Source organism: Copadichromis virginalis, linkage group LG2, assembly GCF_057382275.1.
Source record: "Copadichromis virginalis isolate Kocher_CV1m ecotype Utaka linkage group LG2, C_Virginalis_male_GT1.1, whole genome shotgun sequence".
NCBI classification, from domain to species: domain Eukaryota; kingdom Metazoa; phylum Chordata; class Actinopteri; order Cichliformes; family Cichlidae; genus Copadichromis; species Copadichromis virginalis.
The window spans coordinates 5,408,326-5,433,652 of NC_140619.1; the positions used below are offsets into that span (position 1 = coordinate 5,408,326).

The 25,327-nt window shown below is 38.6% G+C and overlaps 1 protein-coding gene across 1 annotated transcript; it reads left to right on the forward strand.

The window, feature by feature from the left end:
- Positions 1-439: 439 nt before the first annotated feature.
- On the forward strand, positions 440-23,771 carry elovl6 (ELOVL fatty acid elongase 6). Its single transcript, XM_085468996.1, has 4 exons — positions 440-719; positions 17,947-18,078; positions 18,311-18,462; positions 22,078-23,771. Exons 1-4 carry the CDS (start codon positions 637-639, stop codon positions 22,518-22,520), a joined length of 810 nt encoding a protein of 269 aa, XP_085325122.1. The 5' UTR covers positions 440-636; the 3' UTR covers positions 22,521-23,771.
- The last annotated feature ends 1,556 nt before the right edge of the window (positions 23,772-25,327 follow it).

The window sequence follows — 25,327 nt, forward strand, 5'->3', positions numbered from 1 at the left end:
AGAGATAAAAGCATGCATTATCATCTCGAGTTCACTTGTTGACACGATGGATCTAAGTTTAGAAATGTTCCTCAAGTGAAAAAAACAGGTTCTTACTGTCTGATTTAAATGTCCCTCCAAAGAAAAAGCTTCATCAAAAATGACACCCAAGTTTCTAAGGTTATGTTTCTGTGAGGAACCTAAGTCACCCAGTTTCTGTTTTGGCAGGTTTAGCTGTAAGCAGTTATTGTTCAACCATTGTTTAATGTTGGTTAAACAGACTGCTTACACAAGACACAATATAATCCTATAAACTGGGCTTCAATATTACCCACATGTTCTGTGTTCTTATTTATTGACAATGACCATAGAATAAAATATGAAGGCATCAAATTGAACTTTCAAGGGAGTAATATGACGGCTTTAGGACCCTAACGTCACCCTTCTTCAGGAAGAGGGCGTCGGCTCGGTAGCCGGTGGAGGAGGAAGGTGCTGTGACTGGCGAGCTGCTCGCGCAGTGACGCGTACAACCGCGAGGTCAGGACATTGGCGCGAGCGATGCGAGTCAGGGGCTGCGAGGAAACAGACTAGAGAGAAACACCTCAGCCGGGTATCGTCTTGTTTCAGCGGTGTGAAAAGAAACACAGTGCAGTGAGCATGTCGGTGCTAGCTTTGCAAGAGTATGAATTCGAGAGACAGTTCAACGAGGACGAAGCTATCCGATGGATGCAGGAGAACTGGTAAGGCTACACTGTAATCTTAGCGCCCCGTTTATAATCCCATATATAGCAATGAACGGTTTTTCTACAGCACATTCAACGCGCCGTGCTCGTGCTAAATGTGTGTTGGAGCCTGTCGCGTGGAACATACATCCACCTCGTTTACCGGGATTAAACCTAGCCGTATCCTCTTACATCAGCCTCTTTGTCATCATCCGCGAATTTCTGACTGCTTCATAAAATGAACAAATTCATGCAGGCCTTCAGCCGCGTGCGAAAACGCCGCTCTGCCACATTTCAGTCTGTCTGCTCTCATTGGATGCTACATGCTCTTCCACTGTTGCATTGTGCATCTTTCATGAGAAGGATTTGTCCTTGAATTCCTGTGATTTATTCTCCCGGCATCACTGCCGCGATAGTATTATAAAGGTCATCCATTCCTCCAGCTGTCGCACCGCCATCCACTCACTGGATCCACGCACCACTCATCCAGTATGTTTTTATCCACTGATTGACTGATTTTCCATGGTCAAGAGTGGGCACCAGTCATGGTTTATTTTTGTCCTTTAAAATAAAGATATTTGTTATTAATTTAGGAATTATTTGTTCTGTGTTTTAAAACAGTTTATTTTTCATTATGAGTCATATATTGATTGTTTTCAATCAATGGAGTATAAAATGATTAAAAACTGTCATCACAAACCCCAGACTCTAAGGGGTCTAATAGCGTGCTTGGTCCAATACATTTCCTATGTAAATGAAAAGAGAAAGTGTTTGGAGCTCTACTTTAAACAAAATGGCTGGAACTATTATTAACCTATCAAAATTGTTGATATTTTATTGATTGAGTAATAACCCAGTTCTGTTAGCTCTAAATAAGACGCCTTTCCAAATGAAAGAATATGAAATCCCAATTAACCTAAAGATTAATTGCTACACAAAATATAAGAGACTAACTTGCAGCAAAAGCCTTTTTTAACCGTACTAATTGGAGTCACTGATGAATCACAGCTTCCCACAAATCAAATGTGTTTTCTTCCTCTAGCCGTAAACATGCATTTTTTTTAAACAGCTTTTTTTTTTTACAATAGAGTGTATAAGTTGACCTTTTACAGACATTTCATTTTTAAGTATCTTGTTAGGGGGAGGAAAAACAAAGCAAAACAAAAATCTGAGTGATGTTAAGAAACTGGATTAGCAGTTCTCCACATGCTGCAGATTCTGTTAGAGTGGCCTTTCAAGTTGCAGCTGATCTACAGAACAGAAGGACTATTCTCCCAACAGCTGTCCAAGGTGGTGTGGATGGAGTATATATGAGAAAGCAGGATGAGATCCTTTCGTGGAAGGCAGCTGAATATTCTTGTTTTCTTCTTCAAAATAAGAGTGAGGTGGCTTGTCCTCAAAATACCCTGTACTAGTACAAGATGCTGCAAATTAAAGCTGAAGTCACCTTCTGGCATCGTTGTTCATTGATAAGAAGCGTCAATATTTAAAATGTCTCATTGTTTACTTAGGGTGGTGTCTGCTATGCTTTGCACAATCTGTAACATTACTCCAGGCTGAAATTTCCCTGTTGCTACTAACGGATGAGTAAATATTCTTCATGATTGTGTGCAGTCATGCATTGCAATCGTGGGTCATGTACTGGTCTGTCCACCCATCTTTTGCATGAATTAATAGAGGGTTATTTTTGTCCAGGTCCACGCCAGGTTGAGCAAGAAATGGTTCCAAGCAAAACAAAATGATTCATGGGTAAAGTTAGTATGAGCTTCATTCACTGGTAGTGGGTTTTTAGAAGGCAGCACACAGAAAGTAAGAGGTATTTGTCTAGCTTCATCTGTTTCAACTGCCTGATAAAAGGCAGATTATTTTTAAAGCATATTTTCCTTGAGTGCTTGGAATGAGTTATAGAACAGTTTCAGTCTTATTCAGTAAAATTAAACCTGTGTGTGAGTGTGAGAGAGAGAGAGAGAAAGAGACCGAGCGAGAGAGAGAGTGAGTGAGAGACCACATGGGAGTAATGTGTAGGAGCTGTCCATACCCTAGTACTGACAACCAACCAATAACGTTCATCTTCTGATGTCTGCTGACAGAGAATTAGCCAATCAGGTTGCAGCTGATCTGTGATGACCTCTCTCTGCTATTCCTGTAGTGGAAGATGTCAGACAGGGCCAGTGCACATGGCTAATAGAGACAACAACTATGGAAAGAGGGACTGTATAAGTTTATGAGTTGACATTAGGAATGTAATAAAGGGTGACATGTTTTTATGGCTTAAGGGTGAGACATAAGGAGCTCTTATGAAAGCATGTGCCTTAGAAAAAAAAATGCCTCTGTTTAATGGTTAGCTCAGTGCAGTACTTAAACCACCACACAATAACTTTAATCTAATTTGCACAGTTTGCGTTTATGTATTTATTTTGTGTATTTATCCTGCAAACCATTAACAAGGCCAAGTGCAAATATGAACTGATTTCAGTTCATATTTGCAAAAGCAAATGTCAAGAATTGCATACAGATCTCTGGCTTGGCTGTTTTCAGTCTTGTTTGACTAGAAGAACAGGAGGATCCCTTTTGATGGATGTGCCAGGGAATAATTCAGACTCTGAAGGTAAGGCAGATCATATATTTATCATATAACATATGTATCTGATATTTATCTTTGGAAATCACAATAAATGTTTATTTTGCATTGCATTTAACTGGCTATTGAGTAGACGCGTGAGTTATATAAAAGCTTGTGTGCATGACAGAGGAGTCATTGATAAAGCATGAAATTGGCCCTGAAGTTAACACCATTAGACTGTGACTGTTGAACCTAGTTATGTAATAGTGTTGATGATGATAAGCTGGAAAAACAAACAGCTCTAAAACTATTCTATTAGTCAAAAGCAAAGATATCTTTAATCAGAATATTTGTTACACTGTTGTTACATTTTTCTCCTAATATTTCCATGTACTGTATTCTCATTGTTGAATATAGGAAAGCATCAGCTTTAGTCATGACGGTCATTTACATTTCAAGCAAAATGTATGTTAACTGAACCATGAATCCTGTTCTTTGGCTGTCAGATATTATGTATTATTTCTAGTGTGGTCAGTGTTGCCTGTTTCAGTTTGTATTATTTGATGTTAAATATGCACAAGTTAATTTTTCTTGTTTCATGTTCAGCCAAGTCCCAGCTAAAGTAACCCCTCTGTTTAAAACAGGACAAGACATAAGTGTACATTGTTATATACTGTGTGTATGTCATTGTTCTGCAGGGATGAATGGAGACTGGTGCCCTGATCTAATGTCTTTGTTGGACACTGACAGGAGACAGCTCAGTATTGTATAAGAAAGGTCAAAGAGTCGGTTGAAGAACTAAGAAGAGGAGGAAGAACTAAATACTGTGTGATAACATCAGCATCTTGCCTTTTTGACAACAAAATGTATTCAGTACAATATAAACCTAAATATTATAGGGGCAGGGTGTTTTCATTTTTTCTCCACTTCAATCTTGTGGCAAAAGATTGTCTGATTTGACTTTGGTAAGGAAATTGTGGTGCACAACCCAAATTTAATTGTGATTAAGTCACACTAGGAAATTGGAAAACCAGTTTAAAATTTAAAAAACCCCAAGATAACGACTTCCATTTACCTCGGAAGTCTCAGCAGCATGTTTCTCCTGGGACCTGAGTCAGTTGAAGTCAGATGCACTCGTCAGCTAGATCATATTAATATAAGATCATTTTTTTCTTCATCTCAGTTCCTTGGCCCTTCACAACCCATTTCAACACTTAATCACTTAACACACAGTAAACCTTATGCAATGCCTGACTGTAATTGCACATATAGTGCATTTATTAACATAACTTTGCAAACTTGTCTTTGATATAAAATTGTTTAGCATAACATGTGCATCATGTTACTGTTTTGAATAAAGTCTGTTTAAAAACACATGCATGGGTTTCTGTATTTGTTGTTGCAGCTCAAATTTTGGGAAGAAATGAATAAACAAGCACTTCTCTCATTTTGATAGGCGATAGCATGTCCAGTCTAATGTGGTAATATCTGGACTGCAGTCTTTGGTTATTACAGCTGGTGTGACTGTGTGACTGAACTGGTTTGTCATCACTTCAAATGAAAACACTTATCTTCCTAAATATATTAAAACCTCAGATGTGATCCAGTGCAATGGATAAAACCTGCTCCATTTCAATATTGCCTGATGTATGTTAAGATTGCAGTGTTCCTTACTATCCATAAAAGACACTTTGTTATTATTCAGTGTTATACACTCACCTTCAACCTGCTGACTCAGTCTGCACTTCCACAAACGTCATCATTTCTCATTAGCATGCAGATTGTTTAGAACCTTATGTTCTGTTTTTTGAAAATCCCCTTGTGTGGATAGCATCCCCATGGGTCTCTGCTCTTTTGATGGATCTCTGGTGATTTTGCTTTGGATTGATAACACGGGCTGCACAGTCGTAGAATACTGCAGGGAATGAATAATGAAAATTTTGAGTGTGGTCTGACTGTTAATGTTTCTTCTAAAATTTGCTTCATTTGCTGTTGCTTTATAAACGTATTTTTAGAGTAAAATAATAATGTTTAGACTCTGCCTTCATGAAATGTTTATGAATATTACTTTTAACAGTAGCATTGCTTCTTTTTAGCTAACCATTTGCCTTTCAATTCAGAAGTATCCTGGCTCACTGACTAATCTTGAAGATCATGTTTCTGGAACTCGATAAGTTGGGGAGATAGCTGTCTTCCATCACAGTTTCATATTACTTATTCAGTCCAAGTGCAGCCTTCTCCATTGTTTCGGAGTTCTCATGCCCTATTATTGTACAGATGAGACCAGTAGATGGACTGGATTAAAAAATTATGTTGCATCAGTGGTTAGTGCATAGTGGCATTTCCCATAGATTTAAACTTTTACTTGTATTGAGTAGAGTATGCACATATGCTTGAGCAACTACAGTCCAAGAAGGTGCAGTTGGACAATGTTTGATAGGATGAGATGCTCTTTTGAAAAAATATTACTATGACTCGCAAGTTGTTTGGTCCGACCAAAATGAGGAGAAAGATCTGGGATTAGTAGTGAGTCAACCTTTAAAATATGAGCAAGGGACTACACTAAAAAGTTCATTTATTATTCTGGAAATCTGTGAAAATAATAATAAAAATTCAAAAATGATTTAGCAATTGTACTTGGGCAACCACCTCAAAAACTAAAGTTAAAGTGCTTGAAATGTTAACTAGCTTGTTTTCATTTTTCTCTTGAAAAATAATATATGCATTTGTGTGCATTCTCTTATGCAACTTTTAAAAAAAATTCATGATTCAAAGCAGCGCAGACGACGTTAGAGAGATCCTTTTTGAATATTGAGTATTTTTATCCAAGAAATTATTTTTAGGTATTAGAGACACTTTGTTGTGTTTTTTAGATGATTTCCTGAATTGGATCCGTAGCTATAAGTAAATGGATGCTGCTGCCTTTGTAACAAGAGCAGCACATGGTGATGCTAATCTTTCTTGACCATGTTAACCAAGAATATGCTTCAGGCTTGATGTTTGTTTGGCCTGTTTTCTTCTCACCACTGGTGAGGCGAGGTAGAGACATGCGCTGACTCCTCGGGAACTGATGTCTGCCTGCGGTGTTGCTGCAGTTTTGTTACACTTTCAGTTTTTATTGGGCTGCCAGTAAAAATCTTTAATGCAAGCAAAAGCAGTTCATATTACAGCTATTTTGTGTTAGTGTGTATGTGTGACTTTGCAAGCCTGTGTTTATTACCTTATTTTGTTCAAGCTAGAAATGCAAAGACTGAACATTGGTATGGGTGAGATCAACCCAACTGACTGCCTTGTCATTTCTTCAACAGACCCTCTGTTAGTGTGGCCATGTAAATCACCAGCTTCTGTAGGTGTAATATGTAGGTGGCCCAGTGCTTTTTGTCCTTATAATGGATACCTTTGGTTAAAATGTACATTTAGGAAATAACACATTAAGCCCAAATTATAAACCACTAACACAAAAATATATTTCTACAGAATTTTCAGTTTTTTACTTTTTACAATCGTTTGGAAAATCTTTTCAAAACGGCACTTACATTTGTTTTTAGTTGGTGGACTTTTTGTTTCCCCATTTCCTCTGGTGAATTGCAGTTTTTCTTGAGTAGTTACATACATGAGTCAATATGGAATGAATGCAGTTGGACTACATTTCTTCTCACTGTAGTTACAAGAGTGTGTGTCTTTTTCACGTTGTACTTGATGATGTGCGTTCCAATGAAAACAAAGTTTGGGCACATAGATAACATACTGGTGATGCAATTCTCAGACTAAAGGTTTTAAAGCCATCCTTTCTTTAAAAAAAAACAAATCAGTGCTACTTAATAATTAATTAATTAATTATTTTATAAATCCTACAACTTTTGTCAATTATGTAATGACAATCACAGCTTCAGCGTGATTGTTGTGTGATAATGTCAATTATTGCACAACAAATGTTAATACTTCATGCACAAACTTCTTAAAGTAACTTTGACTTTTGTACATGCTGCTAAGTGACCTGTAAGTGCATCTCAGTGATTCTTGGATGATGACTGGTTATTATGTAACATAGTTAGATTATATTCACTGCAACTTGCGGTATTTTTTCTTTTTTTTCTCTTTTTCTGCTTGTCTGCTCTTTGACAAAGTTACTCCTTTTACTCTTTATAGGATACAGAAAGTACTGCCAAGGAGTTAACTGTCCTGAACTAAACTAAAATATTGGAAGTGTGCGCACAGATACACAGTTCTGCTGTGTGTATATAGTTGTATATGTCTTTGTGACATAGCATACACACACACACAGTTAGACACCAGCTCAGTGTCACAGGCATGCAGACTCATCCTCAGACTGCAAGCACAGGATTACATAAGACATGAAATCTCCTGGACAAGCTAATACAGATCCAAGTTTCACAGCAGGTTATCCAGCAGCTTTATACGACACTGTCAGTGGGGGAGGGGATGGCCAATGGGATCAACATTCTTATTATAATGTGCAATGTACTAAAGAAGTTAGTACATAAGTCAACAAAACCAAAACCATAAGGTGGTAGGATATGCTGGCATACTTCAACTTGATGTCTAGAACGAATTGTTTGCTATAAAACTGTAATTTGGGCTGGATGGCTTGGCTCTCCGTTTGTCATGTTTGAAGTTAGACTACTCAACTTTTACAGGCTAAAAGACCATTTTCATTTGAACCTTTATGGTGGTGATAATATTGTGAGACTGTAGTGTCAGAGGACATCTCTGGAGCTGTGCTTTGTTGGCTCCATCATCAGTATTCTCTCAAAATTAAATTCCCTTTTTAAACTTTTGTTCATCATTTGGCAGCAGTGAAAAATGAGCCAACGCCCAGCGTCTGAAGCTGTAATAATGGTTACGCACCAGAGGGAGAGGGAGTGTGATGCTTTCCTGATTTGACTGAGCAGCTCTTGTAGACTACACTCAGTGTGCAGTTTTACATAGAGAGCCGGCTCTGCAGTCATAGATTTCACCTTATTTTAATGTTTTTTACCTCTAAGCTAGTGCTTCTTGTGCTCATTTAGATGAATGCAGCTGCCAGCCTTGCTGCAAGAAAGAAATCTCTGCTGATTCTGTTACTGCTTCATGCTGATCCTTCCCAAAAGAGCTCTGACTTTGTAGTTTTTTATTTGTGCTGCCTCGGCCCACTTTGGCAAACAGCAGAGTCAGGCCATTTGCCACAACCCTTTAATATATTGCACAAGTAGTTTTTACCTTGTGCAGTTTACTATCTTAATTTATTTATTAAATTATATTTTGGGAGGCATTATGACGTACTTCGAGGACTGAGGAAACTTAAGAGAGAACTGAACAGAAAACTGTAATAAGGAGTCTTAAAATATATACGGTGATCTTTACAAGCACATGCACAACGTGAGTCAGGTCTTAAAAACATGAGCGAAAGCAGCAAAAAAACCCTCATGACAGGTTCTAATGTGAGGGTGAGTAGCTGTGCTACATGGCTAACATTAGGCTATTTATTTTGGGGTTTTTTCCCTGCAGCCAACCAAGTAATTACATTTTGGCAAAATAAGAATTTTCTTATTCAGCTAACATTTGGCCATCTTTTTTTATTTATTTTATTTAGGACAGTGCATGTTAATGAACATAAATGTAAAAAAAAAAAAATTACATGAATGTAAACATACCAGATTATAGCCAAGGGCTAATTTCCATCTGTTGTCCTTAACCATAAAAAATAGACATAATAATTCATAAAAATTCATCATTCATTCATAATAAAAACTCCATCACCAAAATTACACATACACACCATTCTGTTCCCAAATAAAACATTAAAACTATACAACTCATACATGATCACACACTTGATTTGTCCATAACCAGTTTTTAACCTTTGCCTTAAGCAAATTGAGTGTAGAGCATTCTCTAATGGGTTGAGGAAACAGTCTTCCTCAAGGGTAGTGCTGGGCTTGTTTTATGGTACTGCCATTGTGATCATTTGCATAGGAATTTGCTTATGGAGAGCCTATGAACAGGGGTTTTCAGCCTATGCAAATGTAGATGACACTGTGTAGGTCGAATGCTGATTGTTGGACAAGAGAGAAGGGACAGCAAAGATAATAACTCCAAAGATTAAGAAATGAAAATCACAAATGGTGACTGCAGTGGACACTTGATTGTTGGTAATACTGGGTCTTTGTATGTAGGACTTTGCAGCTGGCTGAAGGACTAAAAATGATGAAAGAGTTGCCCACAAACAGGTTGAACCACATGCTTTGAATACTGCCTCCAACAGATGCGATCTACTTGTAGCGCTAAGAACAGAGAAAGAGTGCAGTGAGTTTTGGTTAGGTGGAAGAATCATTACTAAATCTTTGTTCTCACTCTTTTCAAAACTTTAATTTTGCATTTCACATTTAACATTAATGAACCAAGAAAATCTGCATTTTGCTTTTGAAACATGTTTGCAACCAATTAGTTAAACTGCAGGAATGTCTTAAAGACATAAAGACCTGGATGGCCGCTAACTTTCTGCTTCTTAATTCAGATAAAACTGAGGTTATTGTACTCGGCCCTGAAAAGCCTAGAAATATGGTATCTAACCAGATTCTTACTCTGGATGGCATTACCTTGGCCTCCAGTAACGCTGTGAGGAACCTTGGAGTCATTTTTGACCAGGACATGTCCTTCAATGCACATATTAAACAAATATGTAAGACTGCGTTCTTCCATTTGCGCAACATCTCTAAAATTAGAAATATCCTGTCTCAGAGTGACGCTGAAAAACTAGTTCATGCATTTATTACTTCCAGGCTGGACTACTGTAATTCATTATTATCAGGATGTCCAAAAAACTCACTGAAAAGCCTTCAGCTAATCCAAAATGCTGCAGCAAGAGTACTGACAGGGACTAGAAAGAGAGAGCATATTTCTCCTGTTTTGGCTTCTCTTCATTGGCTTCCTGTTAAATCCAGAATTGAATTCAAAATCCTGCTCCTCACATACAAGGACTTAAATAATCAGGCCCCATCTTATCTTAATGACCTTGTAGTACCATATCACCCTATTAGAGCACTTCGCTCTCGCTCTGCAGGCCTACTTGTTGTTCCTAGAGTATTTAAAACTAGAATGGGAGGGAGAGCCTTCAGTTTTCAGGCCCCTCTTCTGTGGAACCAGCTTCCAGTTTGGATTCAGGAGACGGACACTATCTCTACTTTCAAGATTAGGCTTAAAACTTTCCTTTTTGCTAAAGCATATAGTTAGGGCTGGACCAGGTGACCCTGAATCCTCCCTTAGTTATGCTGCAATAGACATAGGCTGCCGGGGGATTCCCATGATGCATTGAGTTTTTCCTTTCCAGTCACCTTTCTCACTCACTATGTATTAATAGACCTCTCTGCATTGAATCATATCTGTTATTAACCTCTGTCTCTCTTCCACAGCATGTCTTTTATCCTGTCTTCCTTCTATCCTGTCTTCCTTCTCTCACCCCAACCGGTCGCAGCAGATGGCCCCACCCCTCCCTGAGCCTGGTTCTGCCGGAGGTTTCTTCCTGTTAAAAGGGAGTTTTTCCTTCCCACTGTTGCCAAAGTGCTTGCTCATAGGGGGTCATATGATTGTTGGGTTTTTCTCTGTATCTATGAAGCGCCTTGAGGCGACTTATGTTGTGATTTGGCGCTATATAAATAAAATTGAATTGAATTGAATTGAACCATCAATGGAGTGACAGGATGCGTGACTGCAGCTTTTCCCAACCTTATAAATAATATTTTTTAATATTAACCAAAACTACCACCAATGACTACCAATGGGCCTTGCAATCAGTCATGATCATTATTGTGCTAATTCTCATTACCATTGATCAATGGAAATGTCTGTGCATTACCATTACAGTTGGGGGAATGGCTGTAATCACAGTACTGTAAGATGGTGAAACATATATCCTTAGAGATGGTTGTAAATGGCCTCCTTGACTCCCCACTCAAACCAGTCTTGCTTTTTGTCAGGATGTGCATACCATCGTCATTGAAAGAGTGATGATGAGGTAGCTCTCGGTGTTGTGCTATCTGCTTATCCAGAGGTGGTTTGGTTTCCCCGATGCGTAATTCACAGCAATCTTCCTGGCACTTCACCACGTACACTATATTATTCTGTTTGTGCAAGAGGATCCGATCCGTCAGGTGGACCAATTGTTGGCATAGTGTGTCGTGGGGTTTGAAAGCTACAGACACCGCGTTTTGACAAAATGCGTCTCAGCTGTTCTGTTAAAGGTTTTCATTTAGGCAGCAGTTGTCTTTCTTCTCTCCTGGATCGCCTGGAGCATTCTGTAGGGGCTTTCCCAGCTTTGACAAAGGTCCAGCTGGGATAATCACACTTACTCATGGCCTTTTTGTAATGATGTCATTCTGATTCCCTGGCCGCTGTGTCTGTGGGGATGATAAGAGTCAAACATTTCTCCCCCTGAAAACGATATGTCCAGTAGGGCTGGGCGATATGGCCTAAAATCCATATCGCTATATAATTTGAAGCATGTGCGGTAACGATATATATCGCGATATATTCTTTTCTTCTGTATAACGTATTTTCCACACTATAAGGCAAACTTAAAATCTTTTAATTTTCTCAAAAATCGAGTGTGCCTTATGTATGAATTCTGGTTGTGCTTACTGACCTCGAACCGATTTGGGCGTGCAGAAATCTGTTAAAAAATGTTTTGATGCACAGTAAAGCTGGAGGATGAACGCCAACTTTTCTTCCACTCGATAAAAATTCACGTGAGGGATTCTGGTGGTCAGGGATAAATGAAATCTCATAGCAGGATGCTATACACGGGGCAAAATTCAGTCAGGTGAACAACTGAGATTATTCATCCACAATACGAGGTTAGCTATTAATATACTGCAACAACATGGGAATAGAGCAACTGCGAGAGAATTCAGCATTAATGAATCAATGTTACGGAAGTGGAGGAAGTGCAGTTTTTGGCTTTCCCCATATTTCAAAAGTGCTTCATCTCTTTGCTATGACTGTCGCCCGGCATAATTTGCAGATGATAATGGTTGTAGCCGCTGCGATGCTTTCGACCAAAACAGGCGCAGTTTGATGACATCATCAACATTCAGCTTATATTGTCATGACTACAGAAAGCTTTCCTCATCTACAACCAAGGCAGGTCAGCATAACCTGCTGGATCGAAGATTACTTTAATCCATGGAGCTTTCCTGTATGAGGGACTGAAATCTGAAGATAGACCTAATCATTTACAACAGAGTGCATGTGAGCATAATGAAAGGCCTCAGACTGCAGCTTACATTTTTCTGAGCAGCTTATCAGACCAGTACAGTGTTTTACTCTCGCCTGTCTGTGGCTGTTGCTTGATGCTGACAGAGCAACTTGCAAAAACCACAGGGGTGGCTCTAAAGGTGTGGGGCAAAAAGAAGCTCACACTGGCCTGTTAAAAAACACCTGTCAACCTCTTCATTCATTCAAATTTAAGTTCATAATTAACTTTAAGCTTTATGAAAATTAAACCATAGGATGTTATAAAGGTTATCTTCATTATATTCGTGTCATTCTTATCATTTGTAAACAATGAAATTACACACATACAGGTGTGTAGCTGCAGTAAATGCCTTTGCTGCAGTCTGACACCTATGCATCTCACAATTCACTGTGATTGATGGTTCTATCACTAGTCACATCATCAATAAACACCTGTTTCATAAAAGCATATGTCAAAGAAGGGCTTCAAAGAAGAGTGCTTCAAGAAGCCTTGAGAACAATCACAGAAAACTAATTGAAGAACTTGCTGAGGAGAATTCAGACTGTGCTGCAGTCACACCAAATATTGATTTCTATAACTTGATTAACCTATTTATAATTTTCCAAGCAGAATATAATTAAATTAAGCTTATGGGTAAGTTCAGTATGGAAAATCTGTAATCATCCCTCTGCCTGCTTTCCCGGATGTTCAGCTGCTTTCCTGTTCTTTGCGTGACTGCCGTTTTCTCACACGCTCAGTGTCAATACTGACATCATTACTCTAGTCCAATCATCTTCTCGCCTGCCTTTTTTGAGCCAATCAGCCTCTGCATTATCTTCACCACCATCACGTCTGACACTGTGGTCAGCAGAGTGGTACAGTCAAAATCTCTATCGTTGGCCAAATTTATATCATTTCTATCGTATATCGTTTATATCGCCCACCCCTAATCTCCAGCAAGCAAACAGAATCGAGTCTCTGGAGTAATCAAAATTTATGAGAGAATAAACTGAAAATGAACCTGACTAAAAGCCGCAGGGTTCAAAGCTTGTGCAAAAAGTAGCGGCATATAGCCCGACAATTACGGTAATTAAAATGTCACATGATGTCAAGTGCTTTGTGTTTTAATGCTTTTAAATGACTATTTTTAATGGACTTTTTACTTAATAGATGACAAAAGACTATTTAAAATAAAATCTGTGTAACCTTTGCCAAACTGTGACCACTGATGATAGACATGGTAATTACAAATAAATGTAAAAAATAATTTGTATCAGTAGCACAAGCAAACTGCAGTACTATGCCAGCCGTGAGCCACTCCTTATTTCTTTGTATAATGCTAGGAAAATAGGCAGTGTGTTTGTTATCAGTGTGACACTGAAAAGTGATGAGATGCTTTCCAGATGATGATGCATGCCAGATTCTGACACCACTAGCTGAAATGCAGCCCCCAAATTATGACAGAATCTCCACCATCTTCTTCCATGTGGTTGTAGAAACTCACTTTTGTACCTCTCTCCTAAGCTTCTCTGTACATCATAACAATATTTTTTGTTTGTTTTTTGAAAATTCAATAGTCTTTAAAACCAAAAATTTCAAATGTGCAGTAATCACTCCATAAGCTGCTGATTTTTTCACCTTTCCTCCCCATTTCCCTTCTGTAAGGCTCCTTGACAGCCACCCTTTCACCAAGACTATTTCCAATAAGCCTTCAACAAATAGTAGATGGAACAACTGAAAAGCCAGATGCATCTGATGTATCTTTATTTATTTGTTTACTTACTCATTTTTGTATTTCTAAAGGACATGACTTTTACATAGTGTTCATCCGTTATCAATGTTTTTTAAGAAAATGCTCAGGGATAAGGACTGAGAAGTTGTGAATAATAAGCCAGTGTTTACAGAAAAAGGGCTCCAGAGAACCTAGCGAATTAGTGCTCGAGTGCTTAAAAAAATACCAGAAAGCCTGGCTTCTAGGAAGTACAATATAAAAAAAAAAATGAGGGGTAGCTCAAGGCACATTACTTTAACTCAATAAATTCCTTTATGCCCAAGGATACTTGACATGCAGACTGGGGAAGCCAAGGATCGAACCACTGACCTTCCGATCAGTAGCTGATCTGCTCTACCACCTGAGCCACGGCTACCCCTTTGAAATCACAGCTTAGACTATGTTCATCGTGCTACCCTTTGACCTTTAACCGTGAATGACAGTAAACCAAAGGGTAATGCTGAGATTGTTTCTCCTTTGCAATCCCCTCCAGCCACTCCACATTATATAGGGCACTGTATTGTGTGTTGCTCCGTTCCCCCCTCCTTCCTGTGTAGTTGAAAAACAGTGATGTCATTCTGCAGTCCAACCCTGTTGACATTCTGTAAATGCAGCTGAATTTGACTTTGACAGGTTTGTCCTTTGTTCTTCAGAGGTGGTCTCAAGCATTTTATGGTCTCCTGCAAGAACAGTTAGGTGACATCCTATATCCTTTGTTGAAAGATGGAAAATAAAGAGTTGATACACTATGTGATGGTAAAAGTATTCATTTATTCAGTTTGAAAAGAGAAAGGGCATCAGCAGCACTACTTTTTTATCTTCTAGCATTGGTTGACCCATAACCATCTACTGACATACACCTTAACCTGACTGACCGTCTTACACAACCCTCCTGTATTGAAATTACAAAGTGGGATCCTAAAGTTGGCATCAAGTTCATTCTTGAAGTTCATTTTTGAGAAACTGATGTCATGGAATTAAAGATTTAACTGATTATTGTCACATAGCCTTTTAAATTTTTTTTTTTTTAAAGAAAATAAATTACGCCTTTTTTGTGTGGCTACATTCTTGATCAGCAAATTTTAGCGCTGTTGTCGAGAGTGTCATCTGCTAAGGCAGCAGAACAGGTTTGTTCACTGTGTACAAGGTTGCACATGTGTGGGCTCTGTGAGAAATGTTCAGCAGTGTTAGCAATGTAAGTCTTAACCCTTTAAAGCCAACTATATCATGTTTAAAACACGCGTTTTTGGGACGTCTACATCAGTGTGAACCCCCATCCCATGGAAAACTGAAATAAATTGCATGATATGCTTTTAAAGAATAAACTGCAAAAAATGCCTGATGTAGTACTCCTGTGCTTATATACCATATATCACAATTCAATTGGCAATTCTGTTTAGAGGCCTTATTTTAATTTTGTATAATAAAGCACTAAATACCTAGGGCTTAAAATCATGTTGTTGTCTTTGTATAACCTCTAAATAACAACACAAACCTCACTGAAGTGGAACATCACTCCTTGGGCTACTTTTACTCAGCTAATTAATCCCAGAGCTGTTGGTCAAGCTCCAAGAATGCCTCATTCCTAGTTGCTGTGCACTGTCCTCTTGACAGCAAACACAATGTTTTTTTTGTTTTGTTTTTTTTTAATGTTTCCAAGGTTGCTGCTGCTGATATTTCTTTTTTCCAGTATCACCCTGCCGTTACATACACATATCTACTTCTGGCTACCCTGCTGTAGGTCTGATGCCTGACTAACTGGAACCTACTAACTTACTCTCATAAGGTTTATTTTCCTGAAGGTTTCCTGGGGGGTTATTTTCTTGGCTATGCTGCTCGAAGCAGTTACTCTGCTCTCTGTCCAATAGAGCAGATCGTTTTTCGACAATGCTGGTTTAGTGTTTTTCAGCCCTATTCAGCATCCAGTCTGTCAAGTCAGACTACCTGCACCTTGTAATTGTGCTGAGCACTGACAAATACTTTTCTTTAGATTCAGTTGAGCCAGGTGGTGTTTCACTGACAAGTCAATTAACACAAATTTAAATCACAGGATGGGAGGAGCTGAAACTGAATCCCGGCAATAGCAATTAACTTGCAGCAAAGTATTAAATGGCAGTTGGAACTGGACTCTGATCATTAAATCATTGCTTCAGGCATTGCATGTGAAGTCACTTTATTATGTAAAACATGTCTTGTGTACATTATGAAGCAGTGCTGGAAGAAGAACTTCTGTGCATACAAAAATTACATTGTTAGAAATGATTACTTTATGGTGGGAATAAATTGCAAATAAACACTGCTTTCATTTAAAATGTCAGTTTTTTTTCCCTCATAGTATCTAAGGATGAAGCTTGCCAGCTTGCTCTTTGATAATGTTTGTTTCTTCTTTGATGGATTACAGTAGAGTGCAAGTCTTAAGCAGTGAAGCAATTTATTGAAATCCAATCGTACATGAAAATATAGTGTATATATTAAAAAAGAAGCTTGAAAATCAATATGTTGTGTAAACCTTTATTGAGGAATAAAAGGTGGAATAAAGCCAGAGCTCTCTTAGGCAAGTTTTTTGGAATTTCTTCAAATAGTGTCCAAGCTTCTTGATGGACATTCCAAAGCTCTTCTTTGGATGTTGGCTGCCTTTTCTTCTGCTCTCTGTCAAGATGGTTCTACATCTGAAGAATGTTGAGGCCCAGACTCTGGGAAAGCCAATCCATGATTGATAGAAAAACATACAGTGGAATACAGTGAGTCAAGATATGCTTTCACTGGATTGCTGTTGCCAATCATCTATATGGTGCATCAGAATCTAGTGTTGACCTCAGCCTCTTCTTCCTGTTTCCTTTTCTTAAGAGTTGCTTTTTGACAGCCATCCTTCCATTTCTGATGGGTTTTCACCAAAGAGTAGATGGATCAACTGAAGGCTGTCACATCTTTGCTGTATTTCTTTCCTATTTCTCAAGGATATGACTTTGAGATACTGTCCATCTGCTGTATATAGCTTTTTAGGCCTGCCACTTCTTTCTCCACCTATCTAGCTTTTTAAAATCTTTAAGGGAGATACAGCTCTCTATGCCAAATGTGTGGCTAATAACTCTGGTTATGGTCAACAAGGAATTGCCTTGTGGGTGCAAAAACACTACTGTCAAACAGTGTTATCTTTGGCTTTTTTCCATGAGTTCAGCTAAAGAAATGGGAACAGATTAAGTTTTTTACAGCAGGCTGCTAGTAACAAAGTGCCTAGAGATACAATTTAAAAAAGGTTCTATGCTAAATTGTCTGTTTTGTGTAGACAAAACAGCGGCCAATCCTTAGGTGCCGTTTTATGCTTGAATGATTCATAAGTTAGTCTAAAGTGACTTTAAAAGCATTCATCTAAAAAAAGTGAGGTACAAGTAGTGGACTGAAAATGAGTGAAAAGGAACCAGTGTCCTAAGAAAAACTTTGAAAGAGTGTCAGAAAGTTCTGAAACCTTTTGCTCAAGATCGCTTTACAAGAACGTCTGACGTCTTTGGGAGCAAAATATAAAGAACTGATGGGTGTTTCAAGACTTAACGTTCGGCTATTTTAGTCACTTTAGTGATACTTTATAACCTTCATTCCTAATTTGTTGCATTGAACATCAGTCTATCAGTATATTTTCCTGTGTATAGTAAGTCATGCTTTCTCTTTTTGTTGCTTGCAGGAAGAAGTCCTTTCTCTTCTCTGCACTCTATGCTGCCTGTATCCTCGGGGGCCGCCATGTCATGAAACAAAGGGAGAAGTTTGAGTTGAGGAAACCATTGGTGCTGTGGTCACTCACCCTCGCTGTATTCAGGTAAGAGGGTTAACATTTGTTTAATGATTATTTAATGTAAACTGACTTCAGTTGTCAAACGTCGCTGCGTTTCACAACAACTAGAAACAGTAGCAATGTGCACAGTAAGAAAACCTCAGCCTTGTAGAAAGTGCTAGAAATACAAACATTTTAGCTATAATGTGGGAAGCACTTTCACACTTTTAACACAAATTATTGTCTGTATATGTATGTCCTCCTCACCCCCATGTAGTATTTTTGGTGCCATCCGTACTGGGAGTTACATGATGTACATCCTGATGACGAAAGGGCTAAAACAGTCAGTTTGTGACCAGAGTTTCTACAACGGGCCTGTCAGCAAATTCTGGGCATATGCTTTTGTACTCAGTAAAGCACCAGAGCTGGGTAAGTCCATTTCATTTATTTATTTATTTTAAGTATCTTTTGCATATTTTTTTCTACAATACTGCAAATACTGTAAAAGGCTGATGATGTCATCACCCCGTCAGGCAGGTGGTCAACATGGTCACCCAAGTTTGTGAATTTGATAACTTAAGAACCAAGCGGCATACGGCCTTCAAACTAATACTAAAAGTGTATTTACTAATAATCTTGGACGAGTTTAAATCCCAGAAACCTCAGTCTTAAGGTCAGGGGTCAGAGTTTCTGAAAATCGTCTGAATGTGATGACTGAAGAAGAAAGTCACCTACAATTTTGAAATTGATACAATAGGTGTATCTGCTAGGAGGCTGATGGATACAATTGGCCACCACCAGTACACTTCTTTTTAAAGATTTTGTGTGAATACAATTTTATTTTTGCTCATCTTTATCTTCCTAGTGTCAGATCTGCAAGCCTAAACCTAGAGCAGTTGTTCCTCTCAGCAGGAATAAAGAGTGGCAGATGCCATGTTCTCTCTGTCTGGCTAATGTCCAAACTATCATGTTGTGAAGTCTGGAAACTGGAGACTTGGTTGTTTCTGTATCTACTAGGTACAGAAAGGTGCAGGCGGCTTAGGGAAACATAAGAAGGTGGACAGAGACCTTTTTGTCATGGGTGGATGTCTCTCTAGATATGTCACTAAAAATTTGAGACACTGCAATCCCATTGCACATTCTAAAAACGAACACAAGGCACATATAAGTAGTTATGTTCAATGAAGTACTGCTCTGTTTCATCAAAATACCACTATTATCAGGACCAAAAATATGTATGGCTTGGCTTTAAGGATTTGAGTTGAGTACTCATTTAAGAGCTACAGGTCAGAAGCCAAATTTTTGGCACCGTGTTCACATCTTTTAGCCATCCACTTTTGCCAATACACACTCATATGGACAACATCTTCATCTGTGATTCCAGGTGAATTAACACTACAACTATTGCAATAAAATCAGGTGGAAAATAACATAAAATTTATAACAGTAAACTCAGGTTTATTTGTAGTAAACTGGCTGCTGCAAGCCTTAATAAATCAATATAAATAATAATCATGTTTGAATGATTAAGTAATTCATAATTTTGCATTGTAAAAGAGAAATTCCCACAAATGCCCTATTATGTGCATAATAGGGCAAATTCTAGCAGTATAAATATAATACCAAAACAGTACTTTGTGCTGTCACTGACTGGTTTCCTGGCTTAGAATGGAACTTGGGGTCTGAAGGTTACATGACAGTAAGCATGGCGGTGTCAGTGTGACCTTGGTAAATACAGTGGGGCAAAAAAGTATTTAGTCAGCCACCGATTGTGCAAGTTCCCCCACCTAAAATGATGACAGAGGTCAGTAATTTGCACCAGAGGTACACTTCAACTGTGAGAGACAGAATGTGAAAAAAAAATCCATGAATTCACATGGTAGGATTTGTAAAGAATTTATTCGTAAATCAGGGTGGAAAATAAGTATTTGGTCAATAACAAAAATACAACTCAATACTTTGTAACATAACCTTTGTTGGCAATAACAGAGGTCAAACATTTACTATAGGTCTTTACCAGGTTTGCACACACAGTAGCTGGTATTTTGGCCCATTCCTCCATGCAGATCTTCTCGAGAGCAGTGATGTTTTGGGGCTGTCGCCGAGCAACACGGACTTTCAACTCCCGCCACAGATTTTCTATGGGGTTGAGGTCTGGAGACTGGCTAGGCCACTCCAGGACTTTCAAATGCTTCTTACGGAGCCACTCCTTTGTTGCCCGGGCGGTGTGTTTTGGATCATTGTCATGTTGGAAGACCCAGCCTCATTTCATCTTCAAAGTTCTCACTGATGGAAGGAGGTTCTGGCTCAAAATCTCACGATACATGACCCCATTCATTCTGTCCTTAACACGGATCAGTCGTCCTGTCCCCTTGGCAGAAAAACAGCTCCATAGCATGATGTTTCCACCCCCATGCTTCACAGTAGGTATGGTGTTCTTGGGATGCAACTCAGTATTCTTCTTCCTCCAAACACGACGAGTTGAGTTTATACCAAAAAGTTCTACTTTGGTTTCATCTGACCACATGACATTCTCCCAATCCTCTGCTGTATCATCCATGTGCTCTCTGGCAAACTTCAGACGGGCCTGGACATGCACTGGCTTCAGCAGCGGAACACGTCTGGCACTGCGGGATTTGATTCCCTGCCGTTGTAGTGTGTTACTGATGGTGACCTTTGTTACTTTGGTCCCAGCTCTCTGCAGGTCATTCACCAGGTCCCCCCGTGTGGTTCTGGGATCTTTGCTCACCGTTCTCATGATCATTTTGACCCCACAGGATGAGATCTTGCGTGGAGCCCCAGATCGAGGGAGATTATCAGTGGTCTTGTATGTCTTCCATTTTCTGATGATTGCTCCCACAGTTGATTTTTTCACACCAAGCTGCTTGCCTATTGTAGATTCACTCTTCCCAGTCTGGTGCAGGTCTACAATACTTTTCCTGGTGTCCTTCGAAAGCTCTTTGGTCTTGGCCATGGCGGAGTTTGGAGTCTGACTGTTTGAGGCTGTGGACAGGTGTCTTTTATACAGATGATGAGTTCAAACAGGTGCCATTCATACAGGTAACGAGTGGGGGACAGAAAAGCTTCTTACAGAAGACGTTACAGGTCTGTGAGAGCCAGAGATTTTCCTTGTTTGAGGTGACCAAATACTTATTTTCCACCCTGATTTACGAATAAATTCTTTACAAATCCTACCATGTGGATTCATGGATTTTTTTTTCACATTCTGTCTCTCACAGTTGAAGTGTACCTCTGGTGCAAATTACTGACCTCTGTAATCATTTTAGGTGGGGGAACTTGCACAATCGGTGGCTGACTAAATACTTTTTTGCCCCACTGTATGTGACTAGTGGAACCTTACTTGGTTATTAAAAGTCTCTATTATGCTTGAGTTAATCATGCTTTGTGTTAAAATCCCAACTGTTTAACATACTGCAATTACTGCAGGATTAGTTTTCCATGCATTTAAAGTCATTCAGCCACTACATTCACTAATATATATATTGCAATATTTTTGACTGATGTACACTTACCTACATTTTTATTTTTTTACATTTACATTTATACATAAATTTGAAAACAAAAGCCCCAAATTTTCATAAGGAAAAATACATTTTGTAACCTGGAAACCACTGATATGAAGCATTGATATTATGGTGTTTTGTATTTGTAGCAGTACTTTACTATGTACTTTGTTGTAATAGGGCATGTTTTCTGTTTTTTCAGCTTTTGCAGTTACCGCAACTGTTTATTGTAGAGTACTTATCGGCCTTAGCCTTGTTATGGGTGATAAATGGTATAATAAAAACTGCTTTTGCTACCACTTGTATTTGTGTTTATCAGTTTATTGGGTCCTAAGTTGTCAAACATTTCAGTGCTTCTCTGTGTGTGCCTAAAGCTTTGTGTTTTTACACAGCTTTGCATATTTGAGAGTGATTTGTATCACAGCCAGTTACTTTTTGTTGGACAAATAATAACCATGTTCCTTTTTCTGCTGCTCCGTTCTGTCTTATCCACTCCTAACTTCCACTCTCCTATTCGCAGGTGACACTCTGTTCATTGTCTTGAGGAAACAGAAGCTCATCTTTCTCCACTGGTACCACCACATTACTGTGCTGCTCTACTCCTGGTACTCCTACAAGGACATGGTGGCTGGCGGCGGGTGGTTCATGACCATGAACTACTTGGTCCATGCTGTCATGTACTCTTACTACGCACTGCGTGCAGCTGGTTTCAAGCTGTCACGCAAGTTTGCCATGTTCATCACACTGACCCAAATCACACAGATGTTGATGGGCTGCGTAGTCAACTACTTGGTGTACTCGTGGATGCAGCAGGGCCAGGAGTGTCCATCCCACATGCAGAACATTGTTTGGTCCTCCCTCATGTACCTCAGCTACTTTGTGCTCTTTGTCCAGTTCTTCTTTGAAGCCTACATCGGCAAGTCCAAATCATCGGCTATGGCTGCCACAAAGAAAAGCGAGTAAAAAATAAATGCCATAAGTATGAAAAGAAGGAAGATAATGTAAAAAGGGAGTTTGAAATTGAGAGCAGGGACCAGTGTCTTGAGAAATGAATGGGTTTAGGTGTGAGAGAGGTGGCATATAGCCCACGAAGTCTAGTGGGAGTGGGAGGGTCATGAAATGGTTGGTGTTTGTGCTTGAGCATTATTACTAATGTGCAGGTCTTTAAAAAAAACAAAATAAAAAAACAAAAAAAAAAACATTGAAGGTTCTGTCTCCCTTGAGGGATGCTATAGAAACAGCACCACCATGATCAGAAGCCATCACAATCTGTCCACCTGAAGTTTAAAAGCCCCCATTTTAAATTCACATTTAAAAGTTTTTCCAAATGTAAAGGATAACAAAAGGATCAAAATCACCAGATTAAAAACAAATTACATCTACCACAAGTATAAGTTTACTTATATAGTATATATATATATTTTTAAATATATATGTATATTGAAAAAAAGAAGGTACATATGAAGATGGAGTTAACATTAACACAGGCCATCTGAGTATGTTTTTGTTTGTGTGTCTGTCTGTCGTCAGTGTTTTTTTTTTTTTGGTTAGATCTGTCAAAGCAAAAGTTTGGATCGCTGGTGAGTACATGGAGCTGAAGTGTTGGTGGTTGAGGTGAGCTGATGGGGTGAACGGCACTGTGTCGTCTGTCTTACATTGCAAAATGCGATATTTTTCTCAGGTCTTAGGTTATTTCTTTCTTAATATAATATGCATATCAAGACAAAGTAGACATGTTTAACATCTGCACCACTTTACAGTATGGCTGAATTTCATCTAGAATGTCTGCATAATTGAGAAAAAAAGTATGAATGGAGCTGATTGGACTGACTGTTGACCACACCGCTCCCGGCCGTGATGGGAAACAGATGCTGACAGTGCCCTGCTTCACCACTTGTCATGACCTTGCAGAAGTTGCCGACCACACTTGGAAAATTACTTGCCATTGACTTCCAAGCACTTCGCTGTGTTAAAGTGTCCCTACCAGTGACGAAACCAGTCTGTTGGACAATGAATGCTTAAATGGAGGAAGAGCATATTTCTGTCTAGCAAAAGAAAAAAAATTCAAACATGCAAATTGTCAAAATCTGCTGTATTGAAAAAATAGTATGTATCCTTAATGGTGTCTGTTGTGCTATTGTGCATTTGCACTGTATCAATGTAAAAAATATGTTGCTGACAAACTTAACATATGAACAAAGTGCAAAAATGTGACATGCCTGTGTTTGTTTTGTTTTTTTCCTCTTGGTATTGCACACCATTGAAACTATTTTAGTGCTAAACCTGAAAAGCCATCTAAAGTACTACTAAGCATTTGAAATTAAGAATTACCAGAGTTTAATTATCACTCCCAGACATCCAGTCTTTCTTTACAAGAACTGAAAGACAAAGTGTAGCAGCAATCAAACATGTTTTATGCCTGACCTCTCAACATCAGGTGTTACACTTCTGCTTTTAGCTGAGTCACTAAAGTTGATCTGTATCATTGCTGGATGCACTTCGGTAGTTGTGGGCATAAATGGCACGAGTAGTTAAGCTAAGCAGCTTTTCATCTAAATAATGATAGTAATCCACTATTACTGTTGGTTCAGTATTGAAAAAGCGTGCTGACCGCCCCCTAGAGGTCACATTACAGGTTGTTTGAGGCTCCATTTAGTTGAGGTTGGAGTGAGACAAACATGGCATGAATCAAAATGTTTTCATCTGAGAAAAGTTAATCACATAATAAACATGGATTCTTAATCATTTAGTTGGAAAGACCTAGTAAAGCAAATCAAGAAAGACCAAAAAGCAAATCCTGTGAAGTGATGGTTGCGTTTTATTCTTGTTGTACAGACACAATTCCATAAGCCATAAAAAGAATAACAAATGGTAAATTTATGCAATATACATGTTCTATAGGGAAAAGAACACGTTGCCCCATCATATTATAATTTTTAAATAAGTTAAACAAAACAGCAGGATGTGGCCGCCTATCGTTCCTGTCACTTCCGGCTACCATCTTTGGTAACTAATGAGTTAGCCAACGAAATAAAATGCTACGCTATCAAGACAAAAGAGGGGAGTAAAATTTGTTCAACAAGTTTGATATTTTGTTCAGGCTGAAGAAACTGAAGGGGCTTTGAAACTGTGGTAAGTGTTAACAAACTCAAAAACAAATTCCCACAAGCACAAATCTTGAATACTTTTATGGTTTAATTATTCAGTTTTGAATGTGTAATATATCACAATTATATATTATATTATATATTATCTATTATATATACAATTTATATTATAAAAGCGTCAAAGCAGCCTAATGGACCATTTCCAGAACACACATCATGGAAACGTGCAAAGGTCTTTTTCCAGTTAAATGTCTCCTACAGGCTTAGCGGGTGATGGAGCATGTTAGTATAGAAGTCATGGGAGTGGCAAAACTTACCGGTGACAAAACTACTGATGATATCCTGAATTAACAGCAGAAGCTATACTTTGTATAAATGTTCAGTAATATGCACTAGTAGTGAGAGACAACTAGACCATACCAATTTGGTTCCTATTAATATTCTGAGTTTTCTGAAGGTATTTAAAAAAAATGGCTACTTTATTCTTATATTATCTTACAAGAAAATAATGATTGCGATTTTGACAGCTTTTCCTGAATTATTGCAGAATTGATTACAGTCTAGAAGTTGTATCTAATTTCAGTTTATTCATAACCATAAAATGATTTGCTCTGTGCTACAAAAGGCTTGAATCTCAGGTGCCCCTCTCAAACAGGAATGCTC